This window comes from Pituophis catenifer, unplaced genomic scaffold (genome assembly GCF_029215685.1).
Source record: "Pituophis catenifer annectens isolate HBS135680 unplaced genomic scaffold, rPitCat1.0.hap2 SCAF_1, whole genome shotgun sequence".
In the NCBI taxonomy this organism is placed as follows: Eukaryota; Metazoa; Chordata; class Lepidosauria; order Squamata; family Colubridae; genus Pituophis; species Pituophis catenifer.
The window spans coordinates 298178809-298203244 of record NW_027256881.1 but is presented as its reverse complement, the minus strand read 5'-3'; the positions used below and the strand labels follow the sequence as shown (position 1 = coordinate 298203244).

At 37.8% G+C, this 24436-nt stretch overlaps 1 protein-coding gene across 1 annotated transcript in view; it reads right to left on the bottom strand.

The window, feature by feature from the left end:
• Positions 1-24436, bottom strand: part of TTLL5 (tubulin tyrosine ligase like 5) — a 141430-nt gene that overhangs the window by 79371 nt on the left and 37623 nt on the right. The window contains exons 15-23 of the mRNA XM_070940991.1: positions 21436-21477; positions 18280-18393; positions 17206-17297; positions 14648-14710; positions 9534-9572; positions 7923-8077; positions 7337-7649; positions 3260-3380; positions 1441-1587 (exon numbers count right to left, since the gene is read on the bottom strand). Of these exons, the coding sequence (XP_070797092.1) occupies positions 1441-1587; positions 3260-3380; positions 7337-7649; positions 7923-8077; positions 9534-9572; positions 14648-14710; positions 17206-17297; positions 18280-18393; positions 21436-21477 (1086 nt within the window). The remainder of the gene's footprint in view (positions 1-1440; positions 1588-3259; positions 3381-7336; positions 7650-7922; positions 8078-9533; positions 9573-14647; positions 14711-17205; positions 17298-18279; positions 18394-21435; positions 21478-24436) is intronic.

Sequence of the window (24436 nt, the reverse complement as noted above, 5' to 3'; positions counted from 1 at the left end):
AAAATATTGTTCCACTATGAGATCTATTTGGGCTTTGCATGCATTTTGCATGTACTTTTTATTCTGCATCTACAGACTAATGAATATTAAGCCAAAAATGTTGTGAATAAAGGCATTTTTCTAGTTCTGTTAATTATGGAGTTTATAAATTGATTAAAAAAACAATTACTGAATACTGTAACAAATTACTATGAATCACATACATCATACGAACATTGCAACTGAATACGTATTGTGACATCAGATACAAATGCATTAAGTCACTGCATTTCTATCATATCATTGATGTTATTTGCCCCCTTTATTCTCTCCTCTTCCCAAGATACCATTGCACTGAAGAAGATATTAGTAATGCCAATGGAATCCAATATTGAATTTACAAATATTGTGCATCACAAGAATTTTGAGCACTAAATTATTATTGAGTAGTATTACTCAATAGTATTATTGAGCAGTGATGTCGCAGTGGTTAGAATGCAGTACTGCAGGCTACTTCTGCTGACAGCCAGGGGTTCAATCCTCACTGGCTGAAGGTTGACTCAGCCTTCCATCCTTCTGAGGTCGGCAAAATGAGGACCCAGTTTATTGAAGGCAATATGCTGGCTCTGTAAACCGCTTAGAGAGGGCTGTAAAGCACTGTGAAGTGGTATATAAGTCTAAATGCTATTGCTATTGCTATTCTTGCAAAACATGAAGTTAGTCATTATAACTTCTACTTTCACTAAAAGATCTATTTCTAAATAACCCTGGCCATCCAAATTAGTTTTTACTGGAGCATAATCACATTAAAAAAAAAAACCAACAAAAATAGCAAAATGACTAGACACATTTTGACCAATAGTTTCAAAATTGTCATGATTTTGTTTCTTTAAAAGAACAATGAATGTGAACATCAGTTTTAGTAAACAAATTCATTTTCATTTCAAAAACATAAATGAAAGTTACTGTCAAAATTGTTGCAATAAAAACATCCGAAATTACTAGTTTGTCAAAGGAAACAGGCACTTAAGAGAATGATTTTGTTAATTATGCAATCAATTAAACAAACAAAACATTAATACTTGTTTGCACATTTTGGAGTTACCTATTTATGCCAAATTACAAAGATGCAAGAAAAACAAATCTTAAATGAAGAACCTTCTGCTTTCATTGCAATGCTTTAAACAGAATTGCAGATCTGACATTACAATGTGCAAGTTCCAGAAATTAGTTGTCTCTCATAAATAACTTGCATATTAGGTTTTTTAAAATTCACTCCATCATTGCACTATACATTTGAAAAATTGAAGAATGAATGACTTATGCTGCTGATTTTTCTCCTTTGCACATGGAATACAATGAGATTCATTAAAGCAAAAAAAATAGAATGATGATCTCTAGAACCTGTAAATTAATACTGTGAGGGTGTAACACCACTCAGCTAGCATAGTCAATACTCACCCTGTTATAGCAGATGATGAATTCACCCAGCTGGTGAGCTAAGATGCGCCTACGGTCATAGAGAGCCAGGCGCCGACTTGGAAGTAGCATCCTCAACGACTGTTGAAGATTACTGGCTGCTCGCTTCAGAAAACGAACCACCAGTTCCTGCCGTGAAGAAACAACACTGAAGACAGAATCCAAATATTCAATTTTATTAAAAGTATATCTAAATTTGTTTCAAAGAAACCACATTGTAAAGAAAAATGTGTGATAAAAAGGATGGAATGTGCGAACTCAAGTATTCTATCATTACATATCAAAGCTGGGCATGCTTTGAATATATCTTGAAAGAACTGCTCAAGAACATGTGTGATACATCACTTCTGCTCATTCAAGTACTGTGTCTTTTTTTCAGGCTTCCATGAGAGCCTGAAAAGACAAAGCTGCTTTGAATTTCACATTAAGTTTCACAGTTGCTTTAATGAGTCAATTCATTAAACCAGCCTCTTTTCTTCAGGCTTGTGTGGAACAGTAGAGAGGAGACATGCTCCCATGAGTTCTAAAACAATCTTCTAAATCAGGGATTTCCAACACTGGAAACTTTAAGACTCAGGGACTTTGACATGGCTGGTGGGGGGAGTTGAAGTCCACAAGTCTTAAAGTTCCCAAGGTTGTACACCCCTGTTCTAAATCATTTTAAAGCATGTACAATGCTAATGTCTATTATTGCTATCCATTAACCTGCCTATTATATTATTTTATCTGTCTCTTAGCCACAGATAAAAAGCACATATCTTAAGGGTAGAAGATTTTTGCATGTCAATTTGGTTAGGCATACTTTTGCTGCCATTATTCATTACTTGAATCACTTTTGGTCATACTATCTTACTTTAAGGGCTGCATTATTATTATTTCTTCCTTCTTTGTCACCAGATAATGGTAGAGAAGAAATACTCTCCCTGAAAAATAAATATTAAGCTGTCTGCTATGGTATTTGATTTCAAACACATCCTGTCTCCAGTTTGGATTTGCTTTTGGCTAGATGCCCTACTAAACATGTAAATGAACTGCTTCATAGCCAAACCATTACATTTCACAATTTACCTCTCATTAACATTATATTAGATTGGTCTGAACTGTTACTCTAAATATTATTTTTCACAGCAAAGCAGACAAAGTAGCTCTTAGAAAGCCAGTTTCAATTTTCCACTTGGAAAGAGTGGGGTAACATTTTCCACTGAGGCAAACTGATTATTCCTTATTTCTGACATAAGGTTTTTAATCTTTGAGCTAGATTGGCTCAATATGCACTGCCTGTTTTCACAAAGTCTCCATTTGGGCTAAGATGACAAAGACTAGAAATGTGGAGCAATCTCATTAAGTGCTATAAATCCAGTACTTTATATAAAACATCCAAAGTGATGTGATTGGGGGAAATAGAAAAACAACTCAGAGATAGGTTTAGTAGCCAAGTTATATACAGATTTTAAGAAGAGGTAATGGGGAACTAAATGCAAAAGAAATACAGCACTCTAAACTGGCTATCACTTTAGCCATGTTCTATTCAGCTAAACCTAATCTCTATCAGACTCCAAACACACTTCTACTTGTTCTGCACATCAATAAACTAGACAGGATCAAAGAGAGGCATTCAAATTGTTTTAAATGACAGAGAAAGGTAAGATGTGTTAACATTGCAAATGGTTAAATGTTCAGCAGTTCTGCTCAGCCCTAGCTGGGAGGAATCAGCTTCATACTGACTATGATTCAGGAATGCTGAGTAGGAACAGCTGGGTCCCTTCCTGAAAAGTACTGGGCAAGCACACCATTTTCTTACCATCTGCTCATCTTCCTTGGCAGCCCAGACTGGGTTGTGGACCTCATCACCAGCCTCTTTCATCAGACGCAGTTGGACACGCTGCAGGTAAGCAGAGAAAGCTCTGCGAGCCTGAACTTTGCTACAGGAGAGAGGTAAAGGCAGCCATGAAAATACAGCTTTTACTCTTTGCCAATCATTATTAGCTATTAAGAAGGGGATAAATAGTTGAGAATCTGGATCAGCAAAGACAGTTTCATTGGAATCTAACTGAAGAAGCCTGATTAATCCAGTAAAACTGGAGAACTGTATCACAGAGCTCCAACTAAAAAGGATTAAATTTCTAAATTTCCAAACTGAAATTTCATGCTGCCAAAACTTCCATGTCTCCAAAATAAATATGGAAGATGAGTGCAAGTTTAAAAGAGAAAACTCTTCTCTCAAACAGAACCTTGGAGTACAAAGTCAACATTTGCACTTTCTCAGCATATTCATGCAAATCAAGATGTTTGCTGCATATTAATTATTCTCTGAATACTGTGGGAACTATGGATGTTATTCAAGCTAAGTGGAGAGGATAAGCTCAATTTTCACTGCTCTTCGAAGAATGTTAGCCAAGAACATGACCATTTTAAAAATTGCCATATTTTAATTTTGTATCCTCTATATTTTATTCTACAAATTAACTTTATATTGCCTCAAAAAAATGAAGTTAGATTAATGGCCAAAGCTTTTAATGACTCAGCAACACAGACTTGTCAATTTACTTTTGTGAAATGCTGGCAGTGATTCTTCTCATTGGTCAATGGTTTACAAGAAGTACTCCCCATCCCCATGTTGTCTTATCTGATGGGACCCAGGAAGAGAGTCTTTTCTGCTACAGTGTCCATGCGTTAGAACACAGGTGTCAAACTCACCGCATCACATGACATATCGGAACCTTTTTCCCTTTCACTAAACTGGGCGTGGGCATGGCCAGCACATGACGCATCCAGCCCGCGGGCTGCGAGTTTGACAGCCCTGCTTTAGAACATCACACCCCAGAGGTTAGATTGGTCCCAACCCTCTGCTGGCTTTCAAAAGACTCTAAAGACATGGCTCTGTCAATGGGCCTGGGGGATCCAGTTATGGCTAGAGGACTGTATTGATTGACGCATGAGTTGCACTTACCCTATTATTATACTTTCTGGTTTTAATTTGATTTTAATCTATTTTAAATGAGTTGTTTTTACCGTATCTTGTGTGTTGGTTTTTTTGCTAGGTTATTTAATTACTCTATGTGAGCTGCCCAGAGTCACAAATGTGTGATGGGTGGCGATACAAAATAAATACAATTTTGCTTTTATATTGTTCAAGACATACTATGGGAACTAATATTCTAACCAACTGCATTATCCATCCAAGTGTTTTCACTATTGCAGAAAATAGACAAGCCAAATTATAAGGGGAGAATTCTATCACCTACAAACTGAAATTAAGAGATTCCAACTTTGTCAGACTAGATCAGTGATGACTAACCCCCACGCATGCACATGCGATACCCCCGTGCTCCCCCCACTTTTGGCATGCAATGGCATGGTGGGCATGGTAGGCCCGTTTTTCGCCCTCCCCAGGCTCCAGAGGCTTTCTTGGAGTCTGGGGAGAGTGAAAACAGCCTCCCCCACCCTCCCCGGAGGCTCTCTGGAGGCCAGAAACAGTCTGTTTCGCAACTTCCAGTGGAACCGGAAGGCTTGAAAATAAGTTGGCCAGCACGCGCATGAACACTGGAAGTGAGCTAGGACAACGCTCGTGTGCCCACAGATATGGCTCCGCATGCCACCTATGACACGGGTTCCATAGGTTTGCCATCACAGGACTAGATGATAGGAAATGGTTTTCTATACATAAAAGCTGGATCTATACTCAATCATCCTTTATTTCCATTAAAATTAACATGAAAAGTTACTATTATTAACTTAAATCCCTTCAATTTCCATGTGACACAAGTGCAAGTATTGTTAAATATGGAAATAACTTGAAAGATATATAAAAACACCTGTGGAGTTAAGATTGTTCAGGATCTTATACATTAGAATATATTTTCTATATATTATATGGAAAATGTATCCTAATGTATATATTACATTAGGATATGTTTTCTAGCCAGCTGAAATATTTTTATTTTTCCATTTTAATGTAGCTGTCAAAACTTTTGAACAAGCTAAATAAAAGTTTGTTGAATACTCTGGATGCTCATTTATCTTAGAGATGAATACCAAAATAGCAAGCAAAATCTGTATTTAAATTGTGATAATTTTTTTTCAAATCATAGACAAAAGTAAAGAGTTACAACAGTAATAGAAAGGGATATCTGATGGCAACATGGTATAAAATGCTGTCACAATAGCTTTAAATCCTAGAGAATGAAAAGCCTTTTCTAAATAAAATGCATTTGAATGTAAATCTGTTCTGGACAAAAAAACTTTCTTCATATACAGTTGACTAGGCAGATTATATTAAATTTTAGAGAAAATGTAGCAATAAAAATATAACATCTATAAACACAGAACATTTTAGAAACAAATTACTATGACACTGTCTTGCAAAAGTGACCAGATGCAGCTGGGAAATTTAAACAGTGCATGAAGGCAAGAACTCAAAGCTGGCTTCAGAAATCAACAAAGGCAGATAGCTGACAATTGCCAGAACAATAAATCAGTATGAATAAATAAGCAATGATTAGTATTCAGGCTGAATGGCCATAGCATAATTTTCTACAGAGGTGATGCTTCACCAACAACTGGAGCTAGCACCTTAAGAAGCAGTGAATTGCTTTGTGGTGTACCTCTTGGTAGTTCACAAGCAACGAAGTCTAACTGGGATCTTGTATCTGAACCTGGCAAACTAATTTCTGATTGGTCTGTGTCATGGGAGCCCAAGAAAGGTGGTCCCTCATCTCTGTCTGATCCATTTTGGAGAAATTCCAGTCAAACAGGTTCTTAATTAGCCTGTCCCTGATTGGTTTGTGTAGGTGGATTTCTGACTGGTCTAGGAAGCTGAAACACAATCATTCAGCCCAAATGCTCATCATTACTTGATTACCACCTGCTGTGAAAGGCTATATCACTACCAGTAAATCATTATCAGTATTATCTACTACTTGACAATGGAAATTTAGTATCTACTCAAAAGCCTTCCAGAAATTTACTACCGTTGTTCCAACAGCTTGCCTACTAAGAAAGAACCTGGCAGTATCTCATGAATTCAGTAGCAAGTAAGTCCTCTGTCGAAACAGTAAGGCAGAGATTGCTCAAGTGTTCCATCAAAGGTGCCAGGGCATTTAGTTAGTAATAAAAGGGGATCTCCTGGTCCAGAGCCAGTTCCAGGCTGGAAAGGATACCACTTTCAAGCCTGGAGCTGGCTCTGAACAATCGCTAGTAAAATTGTTTACAACATACCTGCTCTTTGTTTCTAAACTTAAAAATTACCTTAAGTCAGAAGAAATGTTTGAGGAAACTGAGGGCTTCAATAGTTGGATCAATGATGCAAAATAGAACGGACTGGACCTGAATGTCTGGAGAGTTTGAAATGGCTTTATTTTTTAAATATTTAGAACTATTAATATAACTTGGGGAGTTTTATACCTCAAAATGGTGAGAAATTGTGCTATTAATTTTGAGTAATAGTGGCTGGAGGACGTTATCAAGATAGAAAAAATGGATTTTCAGAACCTGCTGAATATCTTTTTCTGCTTTAAGCTCTAGATAGTAGCTTTCAAAGAGGAAAACTGCTGACAAAAACACTGGCAGCCATCCATGCATCCTATACCACTATATTTAGATATTCCAGATCAAGAACTTCAAACTCGCATCGTCATGGCGCCGTCACGTGACATATTGTGACTTTTTCCCCCTTCGCTAAACCGGGCATGGGTGTGGCCAGTGCATGACACATCCAGCCCGCAAGCCGCGAGTTTGACACCTCTGTTCTAGATGTTCTACCACAACTCAAGCTATTTTCTATGTCAACTTCCACATATCACAGTGCAACCAGCAATATGATACAAACAGTGAAGGAATCACAAGTCTTTTAGGAAATCAATCCCATTAACTCTCTTACCTTAGATTCCTGTTCTCTTGCAGAATCTGTAGCAAATTAAATGGAGGATCAGCATTCTTTGGCACTGGTTCCAGTTTCTCTTGAGGAGGAGGAGGCCCTTCATTTACAGCCTTCTCTTCAGGTTCCTTTGGTAATTTGACTTGGTGGGGGGGCTTCACCATCTCTGTCAACTGTGGCTTAAATTTCACAGGCATATTTCTGAGAGAGCCGACTGTTTCACCCTGGCATATTTCTAGTTCTTCATCTTCTATTTCCTCCTCTTCTTCACATTCTGTTTCTGACTTGAGGATAAAATCAGCTGATTGTGATGTACCTGTCAGAATCAGTATATTTCCAATTCTCAACATTTTAGCAAACTAAATTTGAAAAAAAAAAAAAAACAGGCTCTGATGTATACCATTCAGTGCTTACATCTCTAAATGGGCAATAATGGATTATATAATAGCACTAGGTAAGCCAAACGGGAAATCTGTATGAACTTTTTTTTTAAGATTCCAAAGATAGCATCTACACATATAAGATATGGTTTTTCTGCATTAAACCTGTATATCCACACTACAGGAAAATAAGCAGGACAGGTATGTACCTGACAATCTTGCTAATCTTCCTGGTCTCAGTTTGCCAAACCGTCGCCTTTGTTTTCGAACCTCTAATGATAATAATTTCCGCTCATACAAAGCAGCATGAAGCTGAGCATTACAATCCACAATGTCCAGACCCAGTTCAGCAGCAAGAGCTAACCTGCAAAAGATAAAAACAGAAAAAACCCTTCATGGCTTTGGTCCCAAAGTCGAGAGACATCTAAATCAGTGGTGGGTTTCAAATTTTTTTACTACCAGTTCTATGGGCATGGCTTGGTGGGCGTGGAGTGGCTTGGTGGGCGTGGCAGGGGAAGGATACTGTAAAATCTCTATTCCCTCCCCAATCCAGGGGAAGGTTACTGCAAAAGAGCCTTGGTAGTACAGGGGTTTAAGGCACCCTGTTATTAAGCTGGTTATTAAGACCAGCTGCCTGCAATTACTGCAGGTTCGAATCTCGCCAGGCTCAAGGTTGACTCAGCCTTCCATCCTTTCTAAGGTAGGTAAATTGAGGACCCAGTTGTGGGGGCAATAAGCTGACTTTGTATAAATATACAAAAGGATGAAGGCTATTGCTGAGCACATTGTAAGCCGCCCTGAGTCTTCGGAGAAGGGCGGCATATAAATCAAATTAAAAAAAAATAAAAAAAAAATAAAAAAAAAATCCCCATTTCCTCCCGATCAGCTGGAACTCGGGAGGTAGAGAATAGATGGGGGCGGGGCAAGTCAGAATTTTTACTACCGGTTCTCCGAACTATTCAAAATTTCTGCTACCGGTTCTCCAGAACTGGTCAGAACCTGCTGAAACCCACCTCTGATCTAAATGATCTTCCCACTTTGCCTGTATTAGGGAAAAAAAGGACTCAATACACTGTCACTTCTAAAGCCATCAAATTCAATGGAATATATTAATATTGACATAAATACTGGCTGTAGTCTGATTTTATTCCTAATCCTACCTAGGAAACCTAGGACATGAACATTATAGAGGGAATACTAGTCAACTAGTTAACGTTAGCCAAACTCAGCTGTTCATTTAGCAACTTTTATTGTAGAAATCAAGTCGTTAACTACAAAATTGTAAGGTAATAATAGATTAAAGTAGCAAAATGTATCTGAGGTAGTTATATAAATTATATAAAGTATTTTATAAATTATCATACTTGTCTTGCCTAAGCCTCATCAGCAGTTATTGACCATATGTTTACAAAATGGATCAAATGTTTAACTCAAGGAAGGAGTATTACATATACTACAAATGGGCACCTTACTCCCAATCCAACCAATCCAAAGACTACTAAAATACGAATCTGAACTGCTTACAATTGGAACACATTTTTAATGCTGACAGAGAAACAAATATTTAAGTAGCCTGCGAAAAATAAGTAAGATGAAAAGTTATATAATTAAGATCTCATGTATTTAATCATTTTCCTCTGCCACATTTAAAATTGCATTTTGATAGCATCTTTTGGGAAGGTTCTATAGATCATCTTGAATGTGGCTATGGTCCACAATTCATGTACCGTTCTTGACAGAGCTAAAATATTCAGGAAGGCCTATTTACAAAATAATGGAGTCCTTTTAAATGATATTATACGCCTCATTTCAAACCTTACCGAGCTCGTCTAGGAACTGGTCCTTTCCTTGAATTTCCTCTATAAAGAAATAGAAGTGATTATGTTAGTTATATGAAAGGTTTACCTCAAAGCGCAATAAATCTATAAAAATACTGTTAGAATAATTAAACTGTTTGATAAAAATGGTAGCTTAGGTCAAATTAAAGACAATTATCACTGTCTTGCTAGATCAGAATAACGTCCATGTTGTGCTTTCAAAGACAGCAAATGCAGAAACCAAAAGCTCACTGTTGATTCATGATGATGCCCAAGTTTACTTTTGCCGGGGAATAATGGCAAGAGAGAAGTTCATGTCCTGACCACTATGAGAAGTGGTCTGTCAGACCACTCTGCTAGAACATGTGCCTTGTTCTAGCAGAGCTGCCCTTATATTCTTACCCATTCTTCATCCCCAGGATTCATAAACATATCATTTGCATCTCCACTGTCAATATGCATAATCATTGATAGATCTGCCCTCTATTAATTTTCTGGATAATTTCAATGTGAGCATGCCTCAACAGTCAGTACACAGGCGCAACAGCCAGATTCATACACTCCAGCAACTATCTTGAGTGTCAAATCTTTACTGGCAGAAGCATTATGGTAACAAAATTGATTTTGGAGCACTGCTTGGTTCCTGGCTTGCCACTACTGAGGATGAAGTGGATGGGTGACAATATCATTAAAATGTTACATAATAATTCCATAAGGTTAACCATTTTAAAAGACATGTTCTACTGGCGTGGGTTTTACCTTAGATTCACTAAACAATTCTATGCCATGTATTGCTTGATGCGGTGCCCTGAAGCAACCTTGGTCTGTTAAAGACTATGAAATGCAAGCAAGTGAAACATTTTGAAAATGTTTATGCAAATATTTTTGTTTGAAATGTCTTACATTCTACTTCATTTCCAAATATATATTTATAAATAAATGAATAAATCTTGCACTCGGTCATTTCCCCCTTTAGGAATATTTTGTTTTCATTAAAAACAAAAGGAAGGAAGGAAGGAAGGAAAGAAGGAAGGAAGGAAGGAAGGAGGAAGGAAGGAAGGAAGGAAGGAAGGAAGGAAGGAAGGAAGGAAGGAAGGAAGGAAGGAAGGAAATAGTGTAATCTTTCTAACAACAGACTACCAATTATATAATTACCATATGTCATTATGAATTACATTATTATTACTGTTTATATAATAATGGTATAAAACAAAAATTGAACTTTTAATCCTAGAGTATCAGCAATGGGAAATATGGCTCAAAAATTATATCAAATTTAGTTTCTAAGAAAAATCATATATCAAAAGAAGTTTTCAGATGGAAGTATTCTAATGTACAAATATCCCTAGACTACTTGGGTAGAGCCTAGGAAATCTAGAAATAGTTCAAATATATACTGCATTATATAAACAGTTATACGTTATTATATTTGATCATTTTCAAATTTTCATATGGAGAAACATACTTACATATGTTAGCTTTTCCCAATCTAGTGCATGGACTACAACTCTTAAGAATTTCCAGCCTGCGTAGACAATAGCATTGCTGGCTAGGAATTCTAAAGAGATGTAATTGAAGAACACTAGAAGGTTTATATAATACAACTTCCATTTATAGGACTTAGGTTTGGCACTCTCCAAATTCAATCTAAACCCCAGTTTATGTACACATAATGTCATTTTATTCATGCATAAAATGTCATTCATAATTTTACACATATTGGCCTGTTAAATCAAGGTTACATAAAATGCTAGGTAACCACAAATTTAAAAACTGTGTTCAAGGTCATTAACAAAGATTCTTAAAAACCTAGTAATTACTGGATAAAATGACAGATCTAATGCAGGTCTGTAAAAATAAACAAAAATGATTTAAAAATTGGTAGATTACCACAAGATCTTACACTAGAATGGTTCTATTTCACTAAACTGTTTTGAAGTCAGAAGTGACTTCTGGCTTCAATAATAGCCGGATTATTTGGTGATACCTAAATGCTGGCACATAATAAAAAAAATCCAAATAAAATGCCACTGAACTAAATAAATTAACAGAACAGTAGAAGATATTCAATTAAATGCAATGGTAAAGTTGTAGAGGCATTTTGACAGGCAACTGTCAGGAAAAACTGTTGGGCAAGACTTTGTTCTACTTCAGAAAGCCAATTCTTATGTTCTTGGGAATCTCCTCCTCTTATTTACATATGAATTATTCTATGACTTCCTCATCTTATTTAGTAATCATCAACAATTTAAATCTTCCTAACTGTCATACAGTTTCAGTACTATGGTTTATAAGCACTCCTTCTCTATGTTCACTATCATTTATCATATTTTCTAGCACTTTTTACTATTACAGCTTCTTAGATTCAATTTACATAAGTTTACCTTGCTGATACAATTTCTGAACCACATGGCACACAGTGAAATCCACATCTTACATCCCAGTGTTATTTTCCTTCAGTATCCCAGTTTTTCCCAGGCTGCTACCCTGACTTTCTTTTGATAGCTGCAATTGCTATGCAATGCCAAATATAACATGCTTTAATATTATAATGTTGTAACTCTTATTGCCTGGAATGGTTTCAAATTCTGGCTGCACTGATATACAAAATGACTAGGATAGACACATACCGCATACCAATGATGTAGAAAAGAAGTTACTAAGAAGTGAAAAAATAAAAAGGAACTGAGATAAAAAAAACCTATGGAACTATCTTCGTCCCATTACACCAGCCTCTCCCACCCGGTCAAGCAGGGAAGGTATGTTGCAGACATCATCAGTTAAAGAACTTCAACTGGTGGGGTCCAGGAACAGAGCCTTCTCTGTCATTCCCCCTGCCATGTGGAATATTCCCCCCCCCACTCTCCAAGCAAGACAGGCCCCCCACTCTCCTGGCCTTACAAAAAGGAGTTAAAATTAAAACTCTGTGGCCTCACATGGGGAGCCCAAAGAAGCATGTAGCCGTGGGACTGGCAGGTGCCCTGAAAACCATCCCTTCAACTTTTAATTAATTTTAATAGTGCTTTATCATTGCCACCATCAAAGCTGACACCAACCAGAGCACAGAAGCAGTGTAAGATTGAAAGATGTGAAGAGACCTCTAGAATTGCCAAAGGGTCAGGCTCAACTGAATGGATAACATCATCATCATTATCATCCTTCCCTCTTTCTATTTTTTTAAACTTCTATATATACTGTTTTTATATTTTAAAGCTTTGTTCTACATGCCCAGAGTCCCTCTTTCAGGGAAAAATAAAATAAATATGGGAAAAATAAATAAAAATAAGTAAATATCCCTTCACTCAGTATAGCCAAAGGAGTTATTTCTTTTTTTTTAATTTAATTTTTAAATTTATTTTAAATACAAGTAATGCAAACAATACGAACATATACATACACATCTAAATACAAAAAAGAAAAAAGAAAAAATACAAAGAATACAGTGCACCCCCACCCCCAGAGACCATTTTTCCCCCTTATATTTCTTCTTCTATAACAGCTAAAAAATATACAATATATTCTAAATGTGCCCTTATCTCCTCCAAAACAGCATATATTCTTGAGTTGGTTTATTCCCTTTGCCTTCCACCAACACTGATTTTATAAAATCCTCCCATATTTCAATATAATTGTTTGTTTAAATTATCCCTTTTTTAAATTTAATTTCTGTTGTTAATTTATCGTTTGTTGCCAGGCTCCAAATTTCATTATACCATTCATTTCTTTGAATATCCCAATTTCGCCCCCAGTATTTAGCCATCACTAATCTATCTGCCATTATCAAGTTTACAATCATTTATTTTTTTGTTTCATTTATATCCCGTTGTTCCACCAGCAACGATAATGCAATTCTCAGTGACATATCTAAATTTACATTCAAAAGTGGTCTAATTTCTCTAAACACCATGTCCCATATTTTTTGTGACCTATCACAATTCCACCATCTGTGTTTATATGTTCCAACCTCTTTCTTGCATCTCCAACATATATTTGTATATTTACTATCTACTTGATTTAATTTACGTGGTGTTAAGTACCACCTCCATATCACTTTATATCCATTTTCCTTAATTCTAACTGACATATTCTTATATACTCTTCTATTCCAAATATTTTTCCAATCGTTGTCATTTATTTCTCCTAAATCTGATTCCCAATTTTTTTGTCTGCTCTTCTAATTCAATTAATATTCTAGATATTTTCCCAATTCTTCCTTTACCTATATATTCTTCATTCACCTCACATTCTTTTATAATCATTTCAAATTTTGTCAACTGTCTATATTTCTCCTCTAATCTTTCTTCCACTTTTATCCATTTCTCTAATTGTATTAAATTCAACCAATTTACTTTAACATCTGCTAAAACATTCTTTAGTTGTGTTATATTCTTTATCTTATTCTTCCCATTTATATATCTGATTTTCTTTTAGTTTACTAATCCAATCCTTCGATTCAATCTTAGGGAATTTCTCCATTTCCACCACTGGTGTTAAAGGAGAAACTCCTGACATTAACCAGTATCTCCATTTATTCCATTATTCTATCAATTTTTTTAAAAAGGGATTTTGAATTCTCCTAGTTTTTTAAATATCCTTTTTAAACCAATATGTTTCTATACGGTCACCTATTTCCCTTAATTCTTTCAACTCCATATCCCTTCATATTAAATCTCTAGTTACTGCTATAATATCTGGAACCACCTTTAAATAAGAAGTTATTTCTAAAATAAGAGTTGGCACTGCTGTCTGGGTATAGTGAGTAAGAAAAGAAATTGGGACAAGAGAATTAGTTTTTAGTTTTTTAATTTTATTTTTGATAGCCACATAAAGAGATGAAGGGTGTGATTAATCAACTATTGATTTTTACTTTTTAAATTTCATTTTTGCCCCTAGCTGCCTATTTGCATATAGACCCAATCAAGTGCACAGAGCAACACTGCTTATAATTGCAGATTTATAAAAAATCTTCTGCTGAGCATTGCTTTGTGCCTCATGCAACATTTTAAGAATATGTGCATTCTGAGCTGCACTTGTATTTCAAAGAACTACTGCCACCACACTGTGTCTCCTACAAAAGGAACCTCACTGTACATGTTGCACTATAACAGTCTTCCTACCTTTCTTGGAAAAGACGAGTAGCCAGCATATAGTTCATTGTTGTCTTATGTTCCAGAAAAGGCCTAAGAAATCAAGAGTAAGAGAGTTAATCGTGAAAAAGAAAAATATCTGAACAGAAGAAAATCTCAAAGGTTATAAAAAAATAAGAAGGAAGAAAAAAGCCTACATTATAAGTTTGGAAGGAGAAATATCTAAACCTAAACAAGCAAGGATATCATAGTATCTACTAATGGAAAATATTGATCATACAGAAAGACTTATTTATTTATTTTATTTATTTTATCTCGAATTTATATATCGCACCTTCTCCCGAGGGACTCAGGGCGGTGTACAGCCAGATAAAAACATACAATATAAACATTAAAAACAGTTAAAAGGATATATATTAATTTGGCCCCAATTTAAGATAACAGACCAATTAAAAATTAAAAAATATTTAAAAATATATGTTAAGCCAGCCCGGCTTGCTGAAAAAAAGAAAGTTTTAAGGGCACGGCGGAAGGCACCGAGGTCTTGGATCCTCCTTATCTCCAGGGGCAGCTGATTCCAGAGGGTAGGTGCCCCCACAGAGAAGGCCCTCCCCCTGGGGGTCGCCAGCCTACATTGTTTGGCTGATGGCACCCCAAGGAGGCCCTCTCTGTGGGAGCACACAGGTCGGTGGAAGGTCATCGGTAGCAGCAGGTGGTCTCGAAGATAACTAGGTCCTATGCCATGGAGCGCTTTAAAGGTGGTAACCAACACCTTGAAGCGCACCCGGAAGACCACTGGGAGCCAGTGCAGCTCACGCAGGAGTGGTGTTATGTGGGAGCGCCAAGCGGCTCCCGTAATTACCCGCGCAGCCGCATTCTGGACCAGTTGGAGCCTCCGGGTGCTCCTCCCCGTGTAGAGAGTGTTGCAGTAGTCCAGGCGCGAAGTGACAAGGGCATGAGTGACTGTGCACAGGGAATCCCGATCAAGAAAGGGCCGCAACTGGCGAATCAGGCGAACCTGACAAAAGGTCCCCCTGGCTACAGCCGTCAGATGTTCCTCCAAGGACAGCTGCGAATCCAGGAGGACTCCCAGATTGCGCGCCCTCTCGGCAGGGGCCAAAGACTCGCCCCTGATAGTCAGTGATGGAGTCAACTGACTATATCGGGATGCCGGGAGCCACAGCTACTCAGTCTTGGAAGGGTTGAGCTTGAGCCTGTTCCTCCCCATCCAGATCCGCACGGCCTCCAGGCACTGGGACATCACTTCAAGGGCATCGTTGGGGTGGCTTGGGGTGGAGATGTACAGCTGGGTGTCATCAGTGTACTGATGGTACTTTGCCCCAAAGCCACGGATGATCTCACCCAGCGGCTTCACATAAATGTTGAAAAGAAGGGGCGAGAGGACCGACCCCTGAGGCACTCCACAAATGAGGGGCCTCAAGGTCGACCTCTGCCCCCCTGCCAACACGAACTGTGACCGGTCGGAGAGAAAGGAGAACCACCGTAACATGGTGCCCCCCATCCCCAACTCTTCCAACCGGTGCAGCATGATACCATGGTCGATGGTATCAAAAGCTGCTGAGAGGTCTAACAGGGCCAGAACAGAGGAGCAACCCCTGTCCCGAGCCCTCCAGAGATCATCTACCAACGCGACCAATGTCATTTCCGTGCTGTGCCCAGACCTGAAACCCGACTGGAATGGATCTAGATAAGATGTTTCCTCCAGGAATTGTGGAAACTGTCGCGCAACCACACTCTCAACAGCCTTCGCAACAAAGCGAAGGTTGGAGACAGGACGATAGTTGGCTAATACTGCCGGGTCCAGGGAAGGCTTCTTGAGGAGAGGCCTCACCACCGTCTCTTTCAAGGCGGCGGGGAAGTGACCCTCACTCAACGAAGCGTTGATAATTCCCTGGAGCCAGCCTCGTGTAACCTCCCGGGAAGCCAGTACTAACCAGGAGGGACACGGGTCCAGTAAACATGTGGCCGAACTAAGTCTCCCCAAAATCCTGTCCACATCATCAGGCGTCACAGAGTCAAACTCTTCCCAGGTAACATTCTCAAGACTATTCCTCGTCACCCTGCCTGAATCTACCCAGTCAGAGTCCAAATCCCCCCCGGATCTGAGCGATTTTGTCATACAGGTATTGTCCGAAATCCTCGGCCCTGCCTTCCAGGGGGTCCTCCCGCACTCCCAGATGGAGCAAGGAGCGGGTCACTCTGAACAGGGCAGCTGGACGATTCTCTGATGACGCAATAAGAGCGGAAAAGTAATTACCCTTTGCCGCTTTTATCGCCACTAGGTAGGTCTTAATATGCGACCTTACCAGTGTTCGGTCAGATTCAGCGAGACTGGCCCTCCAACCGCTCTCCAGGCATCTTTTCTCTCGCTTATCTTACTACAAGATACAATCAGTAGTAAGTTTTTATTCTACTACAATGCTGAAAACATGATCTGAAAATGTAGTTTGAAATGTCGAAATCGGTAATAAGAACATAGGAAAAAAACCAGCATTTGTATCTATTACTTCCTAAAAGTCTTCTACAAAGTCCAAGATAACAGAATTGATTTCTTAAGTTTTCCTTACCCATAAACATCCCAAGTTAATGGTGTAGGGAATATACGAATGAACCCTCCTCTTCTATCATATTCATCCTTCACTCGGCGCAACACTTTTATCTAAAATCAGAAGGAAGGCAAGAAGTCACTAGGGCAAAAAATGTTAAGCTAAGGAAAGAATCTCATTTTGCAGAAAGCTTTGAGATTCCTCAGCACATGCCAAAGTATATAAACATAACCCTTGTAATGTACAATGTGGATACTTTGTTCTTTTGACATTTGCTGTCCACTGTACTTCCAAGATGTCAATCTGACAAAGATATCTAGTTATCGAACACATCAACTTAAAAATATTGTTCTCCTTTTCTTTTTACAAGCATTTATATGCAATGACTGAATACAGTATTGCTGGACCCAACAGTCCTGGACAATTTCTAATTGGTGACACATCACTCACTGATCACACTTGTCAATGACTTCTGGAAGAGATGGAGTGCTGTGGTGCAATTGTCCTTTTTTCCCTTCATTTCTTGGTAGCATTCAATGCCACTAATCATGGTATTTCTTCTGGATTGTTATGGGGATTAGGACTGAGGGCAGAATGTGGTTCTCTTTTCTTTGTATTAGGTTCCAGTATAAAGAGGTTGGTAGGCTCTGACAAGTGGGTCCCATAGGTCTTGATGCTAAGAAATTACCTGTCTCCTGAAATTTCTCCCAATGTTGCATGACTGTACAAAGTTCACACAGCTAAGGTCCCATCAATTAAACATTTGTTTGATAGGACCCAAGACTTAAGTCTCCTTGTTCCAATATCTGCCTTCTTAAACAAGTGCATGTGATTTCTACAGTCTCCACCTAGCCTCATTTAAACAAGTCTTACAAATTTTCTCATGTTTTGGATTAGAGTGTCTGATGTGCTTCTGTTGGGAAACATTTGTATCCAGACTATGTTTTATTGCTCTCTCTGAACAATTACCATTCTTTTTAATTTGTTATATTGATTTAAATCTGTTTTTAACATTGGACATTGCCCAGAGTTTTTAATGGAGTTGTTTGGTCTTAACAGTAGAAATCTGATAATTAAATAAATGATGTGCTTTACCTCTTCCATAGAGAGACCCAGCATGGAGCCGACATGCCTTCCTGCAACTTTCTCTTTTGCAGAGGGAATAAGGTTTTTCATCTCAGCATCGCTGGCAGAGAGGGGCCGGGAACGCTGTAGGATCACAGTAAGAAGTCAGTTTTGGCCTTTTTTTTTCCCTCCTGATTTTATTCCAATTATTTAACTAGATTTCAAATGCCAAAAGCACTTGGCTAACAAACAGTAATAAGAACAACACTTGCCAGGCATCGAAGCCAGGAATTATGCGAAAGTCAGAAAGATCCAAAGGCACAAATGCCAGGTTTCATACTCTTTGCCTCCACGCCCCATTAGAAACCAAAGCCAAACTCTATATTCTCAGTGTTTGATCCACACCCCAAAGCAAGAGCTGGTGATTTCTGACTCCATAAGCAAAGCATTACATGTATTTCTTGTTACTTTGCCTATGGACAAAATTCTCAGTTCTCACTTGATTCTTTTATACCAGAATCAATGATTACAGAGACAATAAGTTCCTAAAGAAACATGCTTCTAAACAACACAATACACAACAAAATATGAATTAACAATGAAAAATCAAATAATAACAATTACAATACACAATAAATAGAAGAAATGTCAGCAATGAGCAAGCATTCTAAGACCCTCCAAAAAAGTTGAATGTTCCCAAACTCCCAAGAACTGTCACCCAGAGAGCAATTTCTTTAATTTCTTAATTAATTTAATTAAATTTCTGGTGGAGTCTGGTCCATGATCCAAATATTTTCTATGTTGGAGAAACTGCCTTTCTGTCCTTAGTCATCTCAAAAAATCAGGCACCACCAGCAGCTACTCTCAGAAGGGACTCCTGAGGTGGAGACTTAGGTTAGAGCAGCCAATCTTGCAGATTCCTTGGCACCAACTCATTAAGTCAAGATTAGTACCTTTGATTAACACCCAGAAATCCGTTGGTAACCAACACAAGAGCATACAAGGTAACATAATATGATAATAATAATATTGGCTAGTTAACATGCAGACCCCTACATTTGAAACAATCGCAGGTTCTGAGTGGGTTTCAAAGGCAGTTCCTTGCAGAGTGTATTGCAGAAATTTAATCAGAAATAATAAGGGTATGAGTAACTCCTCCAAGTTCAGGGAAGTGCAACAACTGGTACATTAATCAAAGCTAAGCAAAGGTACACATAGCCATGGTCTTCATCTACCCATCCAGCAGGAGTCATGGGTCTAGGACGACTCCCTGTCATAGATCTAATCGCTCAGGGGAAATGCTACCTTGTTAAGAATCAACAATGGAATTGACAGAAAACTCTGATATATCGACTGTAGCTCATCTTACAAACCCAGTCATTGGCTAATTTATAATCTTCACTAAACATTTTCATTTCAGAAACATCTTGGAAATATATTTTATTTTGCATTTGCACTAAAGGGATTCACAATACAAAATAAAAATCCAAAGTACACATCATGAATACAAAAATTATTATATATTTTATACAATCCTGCAATCTAGCTTGGCCATAATAGCCAAGAAAGTCACGAGAAGTCTTTGATAAATTTGTTTCTTATGTGTCTGCCATTACCCAATGCATTCTTGTTGTCTCCAGGAATCTGTCCATCTTTTCCTCCTGAAATTCATGGAATGTACTGTTTTGCACCTGACACTTTCAACATATTGAGAAAATAGCTGTAGGCAACAAAAATATTTAATATTGTTTTCAGCCACAAAGTGCATACCACACAGACAGGTTCCCAGTGTGGCACTTTGCAGTCTCTGTTGCAAGAGTGAGAAGTAGTTTTCCTACCCTCTGAACCTGGCAGGAACACGAGCTGCATTCATTGGAACATTCCTTTTCTTTGCTTAGGAACTGGGACATAGAAAACACTGTCCAATTCTCAGATTAGAACAGGGAAAGCAAAAAGAACTTGGTGTTGCAAATATCTTGAGAAGAACCACTGTTCCAAACTATGTTTCTATTAATGAGGTGCAACTGTCATTCTGATATGTGACAGTTGCCCTTCTTGTTATTTCCTGCTGGTTCCCAAAAGGAGTTATTTCCAGAACTACTAGAAGAAATGCATGTCAGAAATCCAATAGAGTAAGATTTAATTATGTAATATGGTACTCTTGTTAATCCTTCTGGAAGAGAATTACCAAAGTTTTCAATACTTGATCTGTTATCTTTGGGCAAACTATTGTTACCATATAATTTATGATTGTATTTCTTTCTTTCTTTGATGTGCAGGATTTATTAACATAAAGGAGTTTGCCAGATTAATTCCAAGGTCCATTTAGTTTAGAACGACTTCTCATTAATACAACAAACAATATAACCTGTGCAGCTAGTTCAAATATGGATTTCTTCTTTTTTTAAAGGAAAAAATGAAAGATTATCAACGGTTTTTTTCCTCTTGGGAAAGACAGGCTTGGATTATTGGATTCCTAGTGTTTTAGTTTTTCTTAGATTCTTGAATGCTTGCTGTGTCCTTTATGTGTATGCCACTGCCACTATAGTACTAAATTAGTCTTCAAGATTATATTTCTTTTCATATCACCTTCAGGTTTGAGTTCTCAGCATAGCTTTGTGCAGATTTTCTTTTTACACTGGCATTTTTCTGTGTTTCAGGAATGTTGGTAATCTGGTAATCTGGTAATCATTTTGAAAAATACTAAAGTGGTATAAGTACTACCATACATGTGTACAATCTTGTTTAATTTCAAAACAGGATTTCTCTAATGTAAGTAGCAAACTTAGCAGAAGTATTAAAAGACGACAGACAAGCAGACACATTCAAAGTAGTGACAGAAACAAACAACAGAAAATGCAGGATATAAAAATCTTACATAGGATTTGTTGTATACAGCGTCCATATTCCCATAATTAACAAAACTGTAGAAACTAGGTTCATCTAGAATCTAGAGAATATTTCCAAAAAAATATTTGGAATGTCATATTTCCATAATTAATCATGTCTTGGACATGTTGCCATTAGAAAAACATTTTTTATTCTTGTCCAATGTCCATTAGCCTCTTTACCACAACTATTTGCATCACTTTAAAGATTACTGCAAACATATTTCTTTAAAAATGCAAAATACACGGTGATTAAATATCTAATGATGAATGAAGCAATATAGAGCCCGATATTTACCAATTTGGCATTTGATGATCGAGACTGTGCAGAAACAGGGCGCTATAAAATAAAAAGAATAAAGATTTCATGTTCTCTTTCAAAATTACCAATTGTCTGAAATTAGAGCTTCATTTCTGATGTACATAAAAATGTACCCCATTTTTGCTTCATCCTCCAATTTACATCTTAAATATTTCATTCAAGAAATATAGAACCCACATATACAAAGCATGCAACACCAAATTTGAAGTGCCCCATAGGCTCAAAGGTGAAAGATGGTAAAAGAGGACCATCCCTTGGACAAGGCCATTTCATGGACAGACTCTCTCTCTCCCCCATCCCCCCAACCTTTATTTCAGTGTGCTTGCCTGAGACTCTTGTCATAATACCAGGGAAAGGCAAAGAAATAACAGATAAAGCAAAATACATTGCTGATAGGTAAGGAGAGGAGAAATCAGGTATTTTGTGCCTGTCTCCTTTTCTGGTGGTTCTTTCATTCCAGACAACTAACTATACTAGTTTGCCCTCTGGAATGTCAGCACAGATTTTAAATGTCAGGCTAATAAATGAATAAGATCTCTCTCATCTATGATTTGACTGCAGATGAGAGAAGCACTTAATTTATATAGCTGACCACGGCTTGGAGATTTGTGAGATGATTTTTGAACAAACTAGAGGATCAAATACAGTAAGTAGATGCTTACTGAAATTCCTTTTTTCTTTCCAGTCTTCCTGCCCATTTTAATACCAATGTACAGTGCTTTTTCTGATGTTGGGCACTTAGGAAATAACTGTATTCTGTTGATATATCATCTATTCAGCTATCCAGCAGTCCTCGTGTCTAAGGGTGATCCTGGATTGGGTGCCAAAACTTCTAAAATGATGATTCTAGAGCATTAAAATAGCCATGCCATATACCAAGGTCGGAGTTGCTCAGGGTTTCATGGCAGCAATGTGGCAACATTCTCAATTCATTTGCAGTTTGTTTGTTTGTTTGTTTGTTTGTTTGTTTGTTTTCTTGTTGGTCACAAGGATTGGAACCTGGAGCTGAAGAATCTATTTTTGTCAGAGTTTGACCACTTCTTGTTGAGATTCAGACTTCAAATCGATATTCCTTTCGGCATAGTTGGGGACCCATTAGGAAGGTCCATCTGCAAAGGACAACAGATTCCAGAGGATTTTGAAAGTTTTCTTGGCATTTATCTGGGTGCTTTGAGGTCAGAACCTGGGTGAGACTATCAAATAAAGAAAAATGACCCAGGCAGTTTTCACAATTGCTGCTGAGTATCCTTTGTCACTGTGCAGGTGTCCTTCAAAAACAAGGTAGGCAGGCACCTGAAGATAATGGCATGAGCTGAGAAACATATGGCATGCAGGTGGAGGAAAACTCATACTATACAGATTGAACGCTAAGAAGAGTTCATTATTGAACCTGTGAACTCTGTGGTGATGATGAAAGTGAAGAAGTAATTTTTCTCCTCCTAGATAACTTTGGGGAGAATTTATCCAAGTTAGGTTTGACTTCAACAGCTCTGCAGCGTTTCCAGTTTTACCTAGAGGCTATCTCCAAAAAGTGACGCTGGGGGACTTTTGCTCAGTCCCATGGCATTTATATTTATTGGGTTTTGCAGTATTATATTCTATTCCCAATTGTATTTGACATACTATAAGGCCGTTGATTGAAGTCATTCTGAAATCTGAAGTGGTATCATCAGTATGCTGACAGCATATAGGCCTCTTTCTTGCTTTTTATAAGTGCCAAGAAAAATAGTGGAAATGCTGAATCAGTGCTTGGACTGGATGAGAGCAAAAAAACCCTGAAGCTCCATTACCAGAAGTGCTGGTAATGGATGTTGTGCCTGCCCAGGAGGGTTCGAAGATGGATTGCTTTCTTCCTAAAGGATCGAGTTTTAGTTGAGAGTGCGTCTATATCCATTTTTACCATTAGAGGCACAATTGTCCTCTGTGGAGTGATGCCCTTATGCCAATTTAGGATAGCTATTCTACAATAATCCATGCCTTAGAACTATCATGTAATGTGGTATTCATGAGGTTTCCTTGAAGATGGTCTAGAAACATCAATTAATAAACAATATTGCAGAAGACTGCTGCATTGCAACCAGCTTAGTACAACTTTTATTTGCTTTTAGGAGCTGCTATTAACTTCTTAGGATTTTAATAGTTTGGGAGCAGTTACCTGAGAAATCTGTTTGCATATATTTTTATACCCCAAACTCAATTTTGGAGGCTTTGCTTTGCTTTGCTTTGCTTTGCTTTCCATAGCAAGTCTTCTGTGTCATGGAGCCATCTCTCTGGAAAAACATTCTCCTCCCTAAGATAAATATAACCCCACAAACACACTTGACCTTTTTTAAACAATCCCTTAAAACCTGCCTCTTCCAGGTCTTGAGCTAGGGTGGTAGCAGGCTCCTTATAAAATGAATTGTTTATTGGATTCTATTTTTCCCTTTGTGGTTATTTCTATTTCATTGTTTTACACTGCTTTATGTATGCACCCAGAGTTGCAGAGTCAGGAAGTGTATAAATCAAATAAGTTAGCCGTTTTTTCTGGAGAAGGCTCTAATGTTGGGAAAGGTGGAAGGAAAAAGAATGATCAGCAACAAGGTGGATTGACTCAGTTAAAGTGGCAATGGATGCACCACTGGAAGACTTGAAGGATGAGGTTAGGGACAGACAGTCATGGTGAAAATCCACCTATGTGGTTGCAAAGAGTTGACATTGACTTCATAGTATATAATTAGTCAAAAGTAAGTAGGTATCCTGTTTCCCCCAAAATAAGACATCCCCTGATAATAAGCCCAATTGGGTTTTTGAACGCATGGCAATAAGGCTAAGCGTTTATTTCAGGGTTCAAAAAAATATAAGACAGGGTCTTATTTTCAGGGAAACACAAAAATAAATGAATATCTAAATAAATACCAAGTGGCTACCTGAAGGCAAATCTTGTCAGTGGTAACTCTCCATACAGTATACCTGGCATTGACTTTATTTTTTCAGC